General features: G+C 47.9%; 1 protein-coding gene across 1 annotated transcript in view; it reads left to right on the forward strand.

Annotated features, from left to right (window-relative positions):
- LOC116370620 (glypican-6-like) overlaps positions 1–16,678 on the forward strand; it is a 283,653-nt gene that overhangs the window by 90,947 nt on the left and 176,028 nt on the right. The window contains exon 2 of the mRNA XM_031819827.1: positions 9,836–9,994. Within this exon, the coding sequence (XP_031675687.1) occupies positions 9,836–9,994 (159 nt within the window). The remainder of the gene's footprint in view (positions 1–9,835; positions 9,995–16,678) is intronic.

A 16,678-nucleotide genomic window follows, 5' to 3' on the forward strand; every position in this document is an offset into this window, starting at 1 on the left:
TTAATTGGAAAGCTTGTTCGTTTAGAGTAATAATTTATCTGTTAACTCATGACCGAGCAGACAGGCCTTTCAACATTGTTCTCCAGCACTGAAACACCACACAGCTTGGAGGTGGAAAAGAACACCAGGGATATCAACAGGAAAGTTGTCGTTATGTTTACCTTCTCAATCCTCTCATTGTTGTGATTTGTATTTACCAACAAGATGGAATCGCAGTCTAGCCAGCCAACGTTCCCCAATCACCATGGGAACAGGACTTTGTAAGTGTTAAAGGATAAACATGTCAGAGAAGTCATGTAGGATCAAAGACATGCTAAGTGATCTGCTCTCCCGCTGTGTTAGTCTGTATCTCTCCTGCTGTGTTAGTATGTATCTCTGTGTTACAGTACGTATCTCTGTGTTACGGTCTGTATCTCTGTGTTACAGTACGTATCTCTGTGTTACAGTACGTATCTCTGTGTTACAGTACGTATCTCTGTGTTACAGTACGTATCTCTGTGTTACAGTACGTATCTCTGTGTTACAGTGCGTATCTCTGTTACAGTACGTATCTCTGTTACAGTCTGTATCTCTGTGTTACAGTCTGTATCTCTGTGTTACGGTCTGTATCTCTGTGTTACAGTACGTATCTCTGTGTTACGGTCTGTATCTCTGTGTTACAGTACGTATCTCTGTGTTACAGTACGTATCTCTGTGTTACAGTACGTATCTCTGTGTTACAGTCTGTATCTCTGTGTTACAGTCTGTATCTCTCCTGCTGTGTTACAGTCTATCTCTGTGTTACAGTCTGTATCTCTCCTGCTGTGTTACAGTCTGTATCTCTCCTGCTGTGTTACAGTCTGTATCTCTCCCGCTGTGTTACAGTCTGTATCTCTCCCGCTGTGTTAGTATGTATCTCTCCTGCTGTGTTACAGTCTGTATCTCTCCTGCTGTGTTAGTCTGTATCTCTCCCGCTGTGTTACAGTCTGTATCTCTCCCGCTGTGTTACAATCTGTATCTCTCCCGCTGTGTTACAGTCTGTATCTCTCCCGCTGTGTTAGTCTGTATCTCTCCCGCTGTGTTACAGTCTGTATCTCTCCTGCTGTGTTAGTCTGTATCTCTCCCGCTGTGTTACAGTCTGTATCTCTCCTGCTGTGTTAGTCTGTATCTCTCCCGCTGTGTTACAGTCTGTATCTCTCCTGCTGTGTTAGTCTGTATCTCTCCCGCTGTGTTAGTCTGTATCTCTCCCGCTGTGTTAGTCTGTATCTCTCCCGCTGTGTTACAGTCTGTGTTACACTCTTTCTGTCAGAGTACAACAGATCTCACTCCTCTTTCTGTCAGAGTACAACAGATTTCCGTCCCAGACAGAACAGTGTTTCCCTACAGAACAAAGATGTTCCTCTTTTGGCTCAGTCTACAACTGATGATTCCTACAGAATCAGAACACAGGGAACCGTAACCCGTCTCCATCTGACAGATTACTGAACCCTGAATTTTGTGAGCTCCGTAACCCGTCTCCACTCTATTCCCTATTTAGTGAGCTCCGTAACCCGTCTCCACTCTATTCCCTATTTAGTGAGCTCCGTAACCCGTCTCCACTCTATTCCCTATTTAGTGAGCTCCGTAACCCGTCTCCACTCTATTCCCTATTTAGTGAGCTCCGTAACCCGTCTCCACTCTATTCCCTATTTAGTGAGCTCCGTAACCCGTCTCCACTCTATTCCCTATTTAGTGAGCTCCGTAACCCGTCTCCACTCTATTCCCTATTTAGTGAGCTCCGTAACCCGTCTCCACCCTATTCCCTATTTAGTGAGCTCCGTAACCCGTCTCCACTCTATTCCCTATTTAGTGAGCTCCGTAACCCGTCTCCACTCTATTCCCTATTTAGTGAGCTCCGTAACCTGTCTCCACCCTATTCCCTATTTAGTGAGCTCCGTAACCCGTCTCCACTCTATTCCCTATTTAGTGCGCTCCGTAACCCGTCTCCACTCTATTCCCTATTTAGTGAGCTCCGTAACCCGTCTCCACTCTATTCCCTATTTAGTGCGCTCCGTAACCTGTCTCCACCCTATTCCCTATTTAGTGCGCTCCGTAACCTGTCTCCACTCTATTCCCTATTTAGTGAGCTCCGTAACCTGTCTCCACCCTATTCCCTATTTAGTGAGCTCCGTAACCCGTCTCCACTCTATTCCCTATTTAGTGAGCTCCGTAACCCGTCTCCACTCTATTCCCTATTTAGTGAGCTCCGTAACCCGTCTCCACTCTATTCCCTATTTAGTGAGCTCCGTAACCTGTCTCCACTCTATTCCCTATTTAGTGAGCTCCGTAACCTGTCTCCACCCTATTCCCTATTTAGTGAGCTCCGTAACCCGTCTCCACTCTATTCCCTATTTAGTGCGCTCCGTAACCCGTCTCCACTCTATTCCCTATTTAGTGAGCTCCGTAACCCGTCTCCACTCTATTCCCTATTTAGTGAGCTCCGTAACCCGTCTCCACTCTATTCCCTATTTAGTGAGCTCCGTAACCCGTCTCCACTCTATTCCCTATTTAGTGAGCTCCGTAACCCGTCTCCACTCTATTCCCTATTTAGTGAGCTCCGTAACCCGTCTCCACTCTATTCCCTATTTAGTGAGCTCCGTAACCCGTCTCCACTCTATTCCCTATTTAGTGAGCTCCGTAACCCGTCTCCACCCTATTCCCTATTTAGTGAGCTCCGTAACCCGTCTCCACTCTATTCCCTATTTAGTGAGCTCCGTAACCCGTCTCCACTCTATTCCCTATTTAGTGAGCTCCGTAACCTGTCTCCACCCTATTCCCTATTTAGTGAGCTCCGTAACCCGTCTCCACTCTATTCCCTATTTAGTGCGCTCCGTAACCCGTCTCCACTCTATTCCCTATTTAGTGAGCTCCGTAACCCGTCTCCACTCTATTCCCTATTTAGTGCGCTCCGTAACCTGTCTCCACCCTATTCCCTATTTAGTGCGCTCCGTAACCTGTCTCCACTCTATTCCCTATTTAGTGAGCTCCGTAACCTGTCTCCACCCTATTCCCTATTTAGTGAGCTCCGTAACCCGTCTCCACTCTATTCCCTATTTAGTGAGCTCCGTAACCCGTCTCCACTCTATTCCCTATTTAGTGAGCTCCGTAACCCGTCTCCACTCTATTCCCTATTTAGTGAGCTCCGTAACCTGTCTCCACTCTATTCCCTATTTAGTGAGCTCCGTAACCTGTCTCCACCCTATTCCCTATTTAGTGAGCTCCGTAACCCGTCTCCACTCTATTCCCTATTTAGTGCGCTCCGTAACCCGTCTCCACTCTATTCCCTATTTAGTGAGCTCCGTAACCTGTCTCCACCCTATTCCCTATTTAGTGAGCTCCGTAACCCGTCTCCACTCTATTCCCTATTTAGTGAGCTCCGTAACCCGTCTCCACTCTATTCCCTATTTAGTGAGCTCCGTAACCCGTCTCCACTCTATTCCCTATTTAGTGAGCTCCGTAACCTGTCTCCACTCTATTCCCTATTTAGTGAGCTCCGTAACCTGTCTCCACCCTATTCCCTATTTAGTGAGCTCCGTAACCCGTCTCCACTCTATTCCCTATTTAGTGCGCTCCGTAACCCGTCTCCACTCTATTCCCTATTTAGTGAGCTCCGTAACCTGTCTCCACCCTATTCCCTATTTAGTGAGCTCCGTAACCCGTCTCCACTCTATTCCCTATTTAGTGCGCTCCGTAACCTGTCTCCACTCTATTCCCTATTTAGTGCGCTCTGTAACCCGTCTCCACTCTATTCCCTATTTAGTGCGCTCCGTAACCCGTCTCCACTCTATTCCCTATTTAGTGCGCTCCGTAACCCGTCTCCACTCTATTCCCTATTTAGTGAGCTCCGTAACCCGTCTCCACTCTATTCCCTATTTAGTGAGCTCCGTAACCCGTCTCCACTCTATTCCCTATTTAGTGAGCTCCGTAACCCGTCTCCACCCTATTCCCTATTTAGTGCGCTCCGTAACCCGTCTCCACTCTATTCCCTATTTAGTGCGCTCCGTAACCCGTCTCCACCCTATTCCCTATTTAGTGCGTTCCGTAACCCGTCTCCACTCTAATCCCTATTTAGTGTGCTCCGTAACCCGTCTCCACTCTATTCCCTATTTAGTGAGCTCCGTAACCCGTCTCCACCCTATTCCCTATTTAGTGCGCTCCGTAACCCGTCTCCACTCTATTCCCTATTTAGTGAGCTCCGTAACCCGTCTCCACCCTATTCCCTATTTAGTGAGCTCCGTAACCCGTCTCCACCCTATTCCCTATTTAGTGCGCTCCGTAACCCGTCTCCACTCTATTCCCTATTTAGTGCGCTCCGTAACCCGTCTCCACCCTATTCCCTATTTAGTGAGCTCCGTAACCTGTCTCCACTCTATTCCCTATTTAGTGAGCTCCGTAACCCGTCTCCACTCTAATCCCTATTTAGTGCGCTCCGTAACCCGTCTCCACCCTATTCCCTATTTAGTGAGCTCCGTAACCAGTCTCCACTCTATTCCCTATTTAGTGAGCTCCGTAACCCGTCTCCACCCTATTCCCTATTTAGTGAGCTCCGTAACCCGTCTCCACTCTATTCCCTATTTAGTGCGCTCCGTAACCTGTCTCCACTCTATTCCCTATTTAGTGAGCTCCGTAACCCGTCTCCACTCTATTCCCTATTTAGTGCGCTCCGTAACCTGTCTCCACTCTATTCCCTATTTAGTGCGCTCCGTAACCCGTCTCCACTCTATTCCCTATTTAGTGAGCTCCGTAACCCGTCTCCACCCTATTCCCTATTTAGTGCGCTCCGTAACCCGTCTCCACCCTATTCCCTATTTATTGAGCTCCGTAACCCGTCTCCACCCTATTCCCTATTTAGTGAGCTCCGTAACCTGTCTCCACTCTATTCCCTATTTAGTGAGCTCCGTAACCCGTCTCCACTCTATTCCCTATTTAGTGCGCTCCGTAACCCGTCTCCACTCTATTCCCTATTTAGTGAGCTCCGTAACCCGTCTCCACCCTATTCCCTATTTAGTGAGCTCCGTAACCTGTCTCCACTCTATTCCCTATTTAGTGAGCTCCGTAACCCGTCTCCACCCTATTCCCTATTTAGTGAGCTCCGTAACCCGTCTCCACTCTATTCCCTATTTAGTGCGCTCCGTAACCCGTCTCCACTCTATTCCCTATTTAGTGAGCTCCGTAACCCGTCTCCACTCTATTCCCTATTTAGTGCGCTCCGTAACCCGTCTCCACTCTATTCCCTATTTAGTGCGCTCCGTAACCCGTCTCCACTCTATTCCCTATTTAGTGAGCTCCGTAACCCGTCTCCACCCTATTCCCTATTTAGTGCGCTCCGTAACCCGTCTCCACCCTATTCCCTATTTAGTGAGCTCCGTAACCCGTCTCCACTCTATTCCCTATTTAGTGCGCTCCGTAACCCGTCTCCACTCTATTCCCTATTTAGTGAGCTCCGTAACCCGTCTCCACCCTATTCCCTATTTAGTGAGCTCCGTAACCCGTCTCCACCCTATTCCCTATTTAGTGCGCTCCGTAACCCGTCTCCACTCTATTCCCTATTTAGTGCGCTCCGTAACCCGTCTCCACCCTATTCCCTATTTAGTGAGCTCCGTAACCTGTCTCCACTCTATTCCCTATTTAGTGAGCTCCGTAACCCGTCTCCACTCTATTCCCTATTTAGTGCGCTCCGTAACCCGTCTCCACTCTATTCCCTATTTAGTGAGCTCCGTAACCCGTCTCCACCCTTTTCCCTATTTAGTGAGCTCCGTAACCTGTCTCCACTCTATTCCCTATTTAGTGAGCTCCGTAACCCGTCTCCACCCTATTCCCTATTTAGTGAGCTCCGTAACCCGTCTCCACTCTATTCCCTATTTAGTGCGCTCCGTAACCTGTCTCCACTCTATTCCCTATTTAGTGAGCTCCGTAACCCGTCTCCACTCTATTCCCTATTTAGTGCGCTCCGTAACCTGTCTCCACCCTATTCCCTATTTAGTGAGCTCCGTAACCCGTCTCCACTCTATTCCCTATTTAGTGAGCTCCGTAACCCGTCTCCACCCTATTCCCTATTTAGTGAGCTCCGTAACCCGTCTCCACTCTATTCCCTATTTAGTGAGCTCCGTAACCCGTCTCCACTCTATTCCCTATTTAGTGCGCTCCGTAACCCGTCTCCACTCTATTCCCTATTTAGTGAGCTCCGTAACCCGTCTCCACTCTATTCCCTATTTAGTGCGCTCCGTAACCCGTCTCCACTCTATTCCCTATTTAGTGCGCTCCGTAACCTGTCTCCACCCTATTCCCTATTTAGTGAGCTCCGTAACCCGTCTCCACCCTATTCCCTATTTAGTGCGCTCCGTAACCCGTCTCCACTCTATTCCCTATTTAGTGAGCTCCGTAACCCGTCTCCACCCTATTCCCTATTTAGTGAGCTCCGTAACCCGTCTCCACTCTATTCCCTATTTAGTGAGCTCCGTAACCCGTCTCCACTCTATTCCCTATTTAGTGCGCTCCGTAACCCGTCTCCACTCTATTCCCTATTTAGTGAGCTCCGTAACCCGTCTCCACTCTATTCCCTATTTAGTGCGCTCCGTAACCCGTCTCCACTCTATTCCCTATTTAGTGCGCTCCGTAACCTGTCTCCACCCTATTCCCTATTTAGTGAGCTCCGTAACCCGTCTCCACCCTATTCCCTATTTAGTGCGCTCCGTAACCCGTCTCCACTCTATTCCCTATTTAGTGAGCTCCGTAACCTGTCTCCACTCTATTCCCTATTTAGTGCGCTCCGTAACCCGTCTCCACCCTATTCCCTATTTAGTGTGCTCCGTAACCCGTCTCCACTCTATTCCCTATTTAGTGAGCTCCGTAACCCGTCTCCACTCTATTCCCTATTTAGTGCGCTCCGTAACCTGTCTCCACTCTATTCCCTATTTAGTGCGCTCCGTAACCTGTCTCCACTCTATTCCCTATTTAGTGCGCTCCGTAACCCGTCTCCACTCTATTCCCTATTTAGTGAGCTCCGTAACCCGTCTCCACCCTATTCCCTATTTAGTGCGCTCCGTAACCCGTCTCCACTCTATTCCCTATTTAGTGCATTACTTTAGCAGAAAATCTTGTTCTAAAGTATTGCGCTTTAAAAGGGGGAATGGGGTGCCATTTTGGGATGAGCCCTCTGTGTTAAATGGTCCTTTTGTCTCTCCATATTCTCTCTCTGGCCATTCAAGTCATTGAGCACTAGGCCTGGTTGGCTGTGTCTCTGTCTGCGTTCAGCAGTGTTCAGTCTGTAGTCAGCAGATCCAGCTAATTTCACTGCTGCTATGTCTCAATCAGACCTGGTGTTCACATCCCAGAGATAATGATCCTGAAACATTGAGGCATCTGGGCCACAAAGAGCATGCATCCAAAATGGAGTACTATTCCCTATGTAGTACACTACATTGGACCAGAACTCAATAGGCCCTAAAGGGAATAGAGGGCCATTTGGGAGGCATCCAGAGAATGGACCAAAGAGCTAATGTGTGATTGTCTCTCTCAGTAAAATAAATGGTATTTCTCATGGCTCGCTTCACACTGATTAGAAAACATGGTCTCCGGTGCCAGAACGTTTCACCGTCAAATCCCAGCAGCAAAAGATGACTTTTCCTCTTCCATTATGTTGCCCTCTGTAATTACACACGTCTTTCCCCATCTCTGATCATCTCTCTGCTAATGTCACCATCTCTGATCATCTCTCTGCTAATGTCACCATCTCTGATCATCTCTCTGCTAATGTCACCATCTCTGATCATCTCTCTGCTAATGTCACCATCTCTGATCATCTCTCTGCTAATGTCACCATCTCTGATCATCTCTCTGCTAATGTCACCATCTCTGATCATCTCTCTGCTAATGTCACCATCTCTGATCATCTCTCTGCTAATGTCACCATCTCTGATCATCTCTCTGCTAATGTCACCATCTCTGATCATCTCTCTGCTAATGTCACCATCTCTGATCATCTCTCTGCTAATGTCACCATCTCTGATCATCTCTCTGCTAATGTCACCATCTCTGATCATCTCTCTGCTAATGTCACCATCTCTGAACAGCTCTCTGCTAATGTCACCATCTCTGAACAGCTCTCTGCTAATGTCACCATCTCTGAACCTGCTCTCTGCTAATGTCACCATCTCTGATCATCTCTCTGCTAATGTCACCATCTCTGATCATCTCTCTGCTAATTTCACCATCTCTGATCATCTCTCTGCTAATGTTATTGTCCCTGACTACGACTACTACTACTACTCTGTTAATCCCTGACTGTTAGCTGTTAGCTGCTGTTCTACTGCTCTGTTTCTCTGTTAGCTGTTAGCTGCTGATCTACTGCTCTGTTTTTCTGTTAGCTGTTAGCTGCTGTTCTACTGCTCTGTTTCTCTGTTAGCTGTTGTTCTACTGCTCTGTTTCTCTGTTAGCTGTTGTTCTACTGCTCTGTTTCTCTGTTAGCTGTTAGCTGCTGTTCTACTGCTCTGTTTCTCTGTTAGCTGTTGTTCTACTGCTCTGTTTCTCTGTTAGCTGTTAGCTGCTGTTCTACTGCTCTGTTTCTCTGTTAGCTGTTAGCTGCTGTTCTACTGCTCTGTTTCTCTGTTAGCTGTTGTTCTACTGCTCTGTTTCTCTGTTAGCTGTTAGCTGCTGATCTACTGCTCTGTTTCTCTGTTAGCTGTTAGCTGCTGATCTACTGCTCTGTTTCTCTGTTAGCTGTTAGCTGCTATCTACTGCTCTGTTTTTTTGCTAGCTGCTGATCTACTGCTCTGTTTTTCTGTTAGCTTCTGATCTACTGCTCTGTTTCTCTGTTAGCTGTTAGCTGCTGTTTTGTTTACAGCCTTGTGGTGAGGGATCACATATATAAACACAGATCTCAATCAACTCTGTGTGGTTCATTTTCCTCACATCACACATGCTATGCGGCAAAGCCCTGTCAAGCGTGAACAAACAGTGAAATGTTGATCCCAGTCAGCTTGGGTAACACTGCAAACGTGTATCTCTGTGTGAGGCGCTGTATCTGTGTCGTCTAGAGAGTGGTGGTCTCCACGGTCGGCCACAGAGCAGTTCATGCACATCACTCTAGAGACCTGGCTGTGTTTTGTTCTGAAGTGTTGTCGCCAGTCTTCATTAGCAGTCTGCTGGCAACGTAGCAGGGAACACTTACTGTGGTCCTCTCTTCTGACTTTGGTGCCAGTGCACACCAACACACTGTCCAGACAGTCTCTGCACTGAGACAGAGAAGGCATCAATGTCCCATTTAACCTCATACTAATTCACCACTTCATTATCTAGAATGTAAAATGATTATTAGCCAGCTTAGTTGGTTTCACGTTGTGTCGTTTCTTCTCGTGTGTCTGAGCACTGTGGGCCTCAGGCCCCATTCTGTTTCAGTCTCTCTCTCTCTTCTGTCTGTCCTGGGAATATCGAATGACAGGAGAGACTTGATCAAACCTCTGCCTTTTGGGGGCTTGACTTGACTCCTGCTCGGTGGCAGCAAGCTCTGTTGATGTGTATAACAGCCATGCTCCCTGTCTGTCTGTCCATCTCCCTCAGGAGTCTTTCTGTCCCTTAGGTGTCTGTCTGTCCCTCTCCTCCAGGTATTAACTGTCTGTCTCTCTCTACCCAGGTGAACACCTGCGTGTGTGTCCCTCTCCTCCAGGTATTAACTGTCTGTCTCTCTCTACCCAGGTGAACACCTGTCTGTCTGTCCCTCTCCTCCAGATATTAACTCTCTGTCTCCCTCTACCCAGGTGAACACCTGTCTGTCTGTTCCTCTCCTCCAGGTATTAACTGTCTGTCTCTCTCTACCCAGGTGAACACCTGCGTGTGTGTCCTCAGGGCTACACCTGTTGTACGTCCGACATGGAGGAGAAACTGGGGCAGCAGAGCAAGCTGGAGTTTGAGAACCTGGTGGAGGACACCAGTCAATCACTCAGGACAACCTTGGTGTCCAGACATCAACAGTTTGACGGTAAGACAAACAGCTAGCTGGGTTTCTTGTCTGTCATTGTGTGTCCTGAGCTCCATAGCAGAAGGTGGAGCTTTATTTTGGATGCCAGCTGACTCTATTGCTGTTATTATATACAGTAGTAGTTGGTACAAAGTGGATGTTATTGGAAACGCCCCGCCTATCTAGTGACGGGGGAAACACTGAGTTGTGAACCCTGATGTGTCTGTCAAATAGAGCTGATGACCTCACTGGCCAGAGTCTAGTTCCTCACACCATGAATCTGTTGTACCGCTACCTCACACCATGAATCTGTTGTACTGCTACCTCACACCATGAATCTGTTGTACCTCACACCATGAATCTGTTGTACCTCACACCATGAATCTGTTGTACTGCTACCTCACACCATGAATCTGTTGTACCGCTACCTCACACCATGAATCTGTTGTACTGCTACCTCACACCATGAATCTGGTGTACTTCACACCATGAATCTGTTGTACCTCACACCATGAATCTGTTGTACTGCTACCTCACACCATGAATCTGTTGTACTGCTACCTCACACCATGAATCTGTTGTACTTCACACCATGAATCTGTTGTACCTCACACCATGAATCTGTTGTACTGCTACCTCACACCATGAATCTGTTGTACTGCTACCTCACACCATGAATCTGTTGTACCTCACACCATGAATCTGTTGTACTGCTACCTCACACCATGAATCTGTTGTACCTCACACCATGAATCTGTTGTACCTCACACCATGAATCTGTTGTACCTCACACCATGAATCTGTTGTACCTCACACCATGAATCTGTTGTACCTCACACCATGAATCTGTTGTACCTCACACCATGAATCTGTTGTACCTCACACCATGAATCTGTTCTACTGCTACCTCACACCATGAATCTGTTGTACCTCACACCATGAATCTGTTGTACTGCTACCTCACACTGTTTTCATATTATCACTGAGGAAAGGTACCAGCACAGCAAGCTGATCATATTAACATGCTGTTTGGTGACTATGCTGTTACTGGGAATGGGCTGTGGGTTGATACAAAGGGGGCTGAATGGTAACAGACTGATTTGGGCCGGCTGCTACATTGGCCTGCTACAGTGAATGGTAGCAGACTGATTTGGGCCGCCTGCTAATTTGGCCTGCTACAGTGAATGGTAACAGACTGCTTTGGGCCGGCTGCTACATTGGCCTGCTACAGTGAATGGTAACAGACTGATTTGGGCCGGCTGCTACAGTGAATGGTAACAGACTGCTTTGGGCCGGCTGCTACATTGGCCTGCTACAGTGAATGGTAACAGACTGCTTTGGGCCGGCTGCTATGTTGGCCTGCTACAGTGAATGGTAACAGACTGATTTGCGCCGGCTGCTACATTGGCCTGCTACAGTGAATGGCAACAGACTGATTTGGGCCGGCTGCTACAGTGAATGGTAACAGACTGCTTTGGGCCGGCTGCTACATTGGCCTGCTACAGTGAATGGTAACAGACTGATTTGGGCCGGCTGCTACGTTGGCCTGCTACAGTGAATGGTAACAGACTGCTTTGTGCCGGCTGCTACAGTGAATGGTAACAGACTGCTTTGGGCCGGCTGCTACATTAGCCTGCTACAGTGAATGGTAACAGACTGCTTTGGGCCGGCTGCTACATTGGCCTGCTACAGTGAATGGTAACAGACTGCTTTGGGCCGGCTGCTACGTTGGCCTGCTACAGTGAATGGTAACAGACTGATTTGGGCCGGCTGCTACGGCCTGCTACAGTGAATGGTAACAGACTGATTTGGGCCGGCTGCTACAGTGAATGGCTAACAGACTGCTTTGGGCCGGCTGCTACGTTGGCCTGCTACAGTGAATGGTAACAGACTGATTTGGGCCGGCTGCTACAGTGAATGGTAACAGACTGCTTTGGGCCGGCTGCTACATTGGCCTGCTACAGTGAATGGTAACAGACTGCTTTGGGCCGGCTGCTACGTTGGCCTGCTACAGTGAATGGTAACAGACTGATTTGGGCCGGCTGCTACATTAGCCTGCTACAGTGAATGGTAACAGACTGATTTGGGCCGGCTGCTACATTAGCCTGCTACAGTGAATGGTAACAGACCGATTTGGGCCGGCTGCTACGTTGGCCTGCTACAGTGAATGGTAACAGACTGATTTGGGCCGGCTGCTACATTAGCCTGCTACAGTGAATGGTAACAGACTGCTTTGGGCCGGCTGCTACATTAGCCTGCTACAGTGAATGGTAACAGACCGATTTGGGCCGGCTGCTACATTAGCCTGCTACAGTGAATGGTAACAGACTGATTTGGGCCGGCTGCTACATTAGCCTGCTACAGTGAATGGTAACAGACTGCTTTGGGCCGGCTGCTACATTAGCCTGCTACAGTGAATGGTAACAGACTGCTTTGGGCCGGCTGCTACATTAGCCTGCTACAGTGAATGGTAACAGACTGCTTTGGGCCGGCTGCTACATTAGCCTGCTACAGTGAATGGTAACAGACTGCTTTGGGCCGGCTGCTACATTAGCCTGCTACAGTGAATGGTAACAGACCGATTTGGGCCGGCTGCTACATTAGCCTGCTACAGTGAATGGTAACAGACTGATTTGGGCCGGCTGCTACATTAGCCTGCTACAGTGAATGGTAACAGACTGCTTTGGGCCGGCTGCTACATTAGCCTGCTACAGTGAATGGTAACAGACTGCTTTGGGCCGGCTGCTACATTAGCCTGCTACAGTGAATGGTAACAGACTGCTTTGGGCCGGCTGCTACATTAGCCTGCTACAGTGAATGGTAACAGACTGATTTGGGCCGGCTGCTACATTAGCCTGCTACAGTGAATGGTAACAGACTGCTTTGGGCCGGCTGCTACAGTGAATGGTAACAGACTGATTTGGGCCGGCTGCTACATTAGCCTGCTACAGTGAATGGTACCAGGGATAAAAGCATCTTCTTTAAAGGACTAGCTGCCACCAGGTCATTAATACGGAGCAGGAGGAGGACATGAATAAGTGAGGGCGTTGGGGAAGGGGATTTACTGCTGGTACATAACATGTGGGATCGTCCACGGCTGTTTCCTCCACCTCCCAGAGACACTTTTAGCTTTAGCAGTAAAAAAATAACACACTCGGGCTGTCTCAAATGGCACACTATGCCCTATATAGTGCACTACTTTAGACCAGGACCCTATATAGTGCACTACTTTAGACCAGGACCCTATATAGTGCACTACTTTAGACCAGGACCCTATATAGTGCACTACTTTAGACCAGGACCCTATATCAAATCAAATCAAATTAGATTTGTCACATACACATGGTTAGCAGATGTTAATGCGAGTGTAGCGAAATGCTTGTGTTTCTAGTTCAGACAATGCAGTAATAACCAACGAGTAATCTAACCTAACAATTCCATAACGACTACCTTATAGACACAAGTGTAAGGGGATAAAGAATATGTACATAAAGATATATGAATGAGTGATGGTACAGTGCAGCATAGGCAAGATACAGTAGATGATATCGAGTACAGTATAACATATGAGATGAGTATGTAAACAAAGTGGCATAGTTAAAGTGGCTAGTGATACATGTATTACATAAGGATGCAGTAGATGATATAGAGTACAGTATATACGTATACATGTGAGATGAATAATGTAGGGTATGTAAACATTATATTAGGTAGCATTGTTAAAGTGGCTAGTGATATATTTTACATCAATTCCCATCAATTCCCATTATTAAAGTGGTCAGTGTGTTGGCAGCAGCCACTCAATGTTAGTGGTGGCTGTTTAATAGTCTGATGGCCTTGAGATAGAAGCTGTTTTTCAGTCTCTCGGTCCCAGCTTTGATGCACCTGTACTGACCTCGCCTTCTGGATGATAGCGGGGTGAACAGGCAGTGGCTCGGGTGGTTGTTGTCCTTGATGATCTTTTTGGCCTTTCTGTGACATCGGGTGGTGTAGGTGTCCTGGAGGGCAGGTAGTTTGCCCCCGGTGATGCGTTGTGCAGACCTCACTACCCTCTGGAGAGCCTTACGGTTGTGGGCGGAGCAGTTGCCGTACCAGGCGGTGATACAGCCCGACATGATGCTCTCGATCGTGCATCTGTAGAAGTTTGTGAGTGCTTTTGGTGACAATTTCTTCAGCCTCCTGAGGTTGAAGAGGCGCTGCTGCGCCTTCTTCACGATGCTGTCTGTGTGGGTGGACCAATTCAGTTTGTCTGTGATGTGTATGCCGAGGAACTTAAAACTTACTACCCTCTCCACTACTGTTCCATCGATATGGATAGGGGGGTGTTCCCTCTGCTGTTTCCTGAAGTCCACAATCATCTCCTTAGTTTTGTTGACGTTGAGTGTGAGGTTATTTTCCTGACACCACACTCCGAGGGCCCTCACCTCCTCCCTGTAGGCCGTCTCGTCGTTGTTGGTAATCAAGCCTACCACTGTTGTGTCGTCCGCAAACTTGATGATTGAGTTGGAGGCGTGTGTGGCTACGCAGTCGTGGGTGAATCAAATCAAATCAAATTTATTTATATAGCCCTTCGTACATCAGCTGATATCTCAAAGTGCTGTACAGAAACCCAGCCTAAAACCCCAAACAGCAAGCAATGCAGGTGTAGAAGCACGGTGGCTAGGAAAAACTCCCTAGAAAGGCCAATACCTAGGAAGAAACCTAGAGAGGAACCAGGCTATGTGGGGTGGCCAGTCCTCTTCTGGCTGTGCCGGGTGGAGATTATAACAGAACATGGCCAAGATGTTCAAATGTTCATAAATGACCAGCATGGTCGAATAATAATAAGGCAGAACAGTTGAAACTAGAGCAGCAGCACGGTCAGATGGACTGGGGACAGCAAGGAGTCATCATGTCAGGTAGTCCATCTTGTTTTCGAGTTGCTGTGCGTTTTGTTGCCAACCTTTTAATTTTTTTTGTTTTTGAAAGTTTCTGTCGGCTGAATGAGCGGTTGAGCGTTCCAAACGGCATTTCTTCCAGAAACCGTGAGAAAGTTGCCTGGCTGCGGGGACTGGCTGCGGGGATTTATACTACTATCTGTACTTACTGGTGGCACAGACGCTGTTTCATCCTTTCCTACACTGAAATTACCCTTGCCTAACGATTGCGTCTGAAGCTGGGCTTGTAGCACAGCTATCCTCGCCGTAAGGCGAGTACAGCGACTGCAATTAGAAGGCATCATGTTAATGTTACTACTTAGCTTCGGCTGTTGGAGGTCCTGACGAATCATGTCCAGATAAAATGTCCGGAGTGAAAAAGTTGAGGGAAAAAAAAATATATATATATATAAACGGTAATTAAATAGGTTGGCAACAAAACGCACAGCAACTCGAAAACAAGTCTGCAAGTTGTGACCGGAAATGACGTCAACACGTCAACACAAACAGGAGCTGTACTCTCACTAACCGTATTAGTTATGACGTGAATCTAGTTCATATTTTTTTTAGTTATGACGTGAATCTCGTTTATATTTTTGAACAGGGAGTACAGGAGAGGGCTCAGAACACACCCTTGTGGGGCCCCAGTGTTGAGGATCAGCGGGGTGGAGATGTTGTTGCCTACCCTCACCACCTGGGGGCGGCCCGTCAGGAAGTCCAGTACCCAGTTGCACAGGGCGGGGTCTCGAGGGTCTCCCAGGGTCTCGAGCTTGATGACGAGCTTGGAGGGCACTATGGTGTTGAATGCCGAGCTGTAGTCGATGAACAGCATTCTCACATAGGTATTCCTCTTGTCCAGATGGGTTAGGGCAGTGTGCAGTGTGGTTGAGATTGCATCGTCTGTGGACCTATTTGGGCGGTAAGCAAATTGGAGTGGGTCTAGGGTGTCAGGTAGGGTGGAGGTGATATGGTCCTTGACTAGTCTCTCAAAGCACTTCATGATAACGGAAGTGAGTGCTACGGGGCGGTAGTCATTTAGCTCAGTTACCTTAGCTTTCTTGGGAACAGGAACAATGGTGGCCCTCTTGAAGCATGTGGGAACAACAGACTGGGATAGGGATTGATTGAATATGTCCGTAAACACACCAGCCAGCTGGTCTGCGCATGCTCTGAGGGCGTGGCTGGGGATGCCATCTGGGCCTGCAGCCTTGCAAGGGTTGACATGTTTAAATGTTTTCCTCACGTCGGCTGCAGTGAAGGAGAGTCCGCATGTTTTGGTTGCTGGCCGTGTCCGTGGCACTGTATTGTCCTCAAAGCGGGCAAAAAAGTTATTTAGTCTGCCTGGGAGCAAGACATCCTGTTCCGTGACGGTGCTGGTTTTCGTTTTGTAATCCGTGATTGACTGTAGACCCTGCCACATACCTCTTGTGTCTGAGCCGTTGAATTGAGATTCTACTTTGTCTCTATACTGACGCTTAGCTTGTTTGATTGCCTTGCGGAGCGAATAGCTACACTGTTTGTATTCGGTCATGTTTCCGGTCACCTTGCCCTGATTAAAAGCAGTGGTTCGCGCTTTCAGTTTCACGCGAATGCTGCCATCAATCCACGGTTTCTGGTTTGGGAATGTTTTAATCGTTGCTATGGGAACGACATCTTCAACGCACATTCTAATGAACTCGCTCACCGAATCAGCGTATTCGTCAATGTTGTTGTTTGATGCAATACGAAACATATCCCAGTCCCTGATGGTCTGGGGGTAGAAACAGCTGACTAGTGGTGTCTATCCAGC

This window comes from Oncorhynchus kisutch, unplaced genomic scaffold (assembly GCF_002021735.2).
Source record: "Oncorhynchus kisutch isolate 150728-3 unplaced genomic scaffold, Okis_V2 scaffold2673, whole genome shotgun sequence".
Taxonomy (NCBI): Eukaryota; Metazoa; Chordata; class Actinopteri; order Salmoniformes; family Salmonidae; genus Oncorhynchus; species Oncorhynchus kisutch.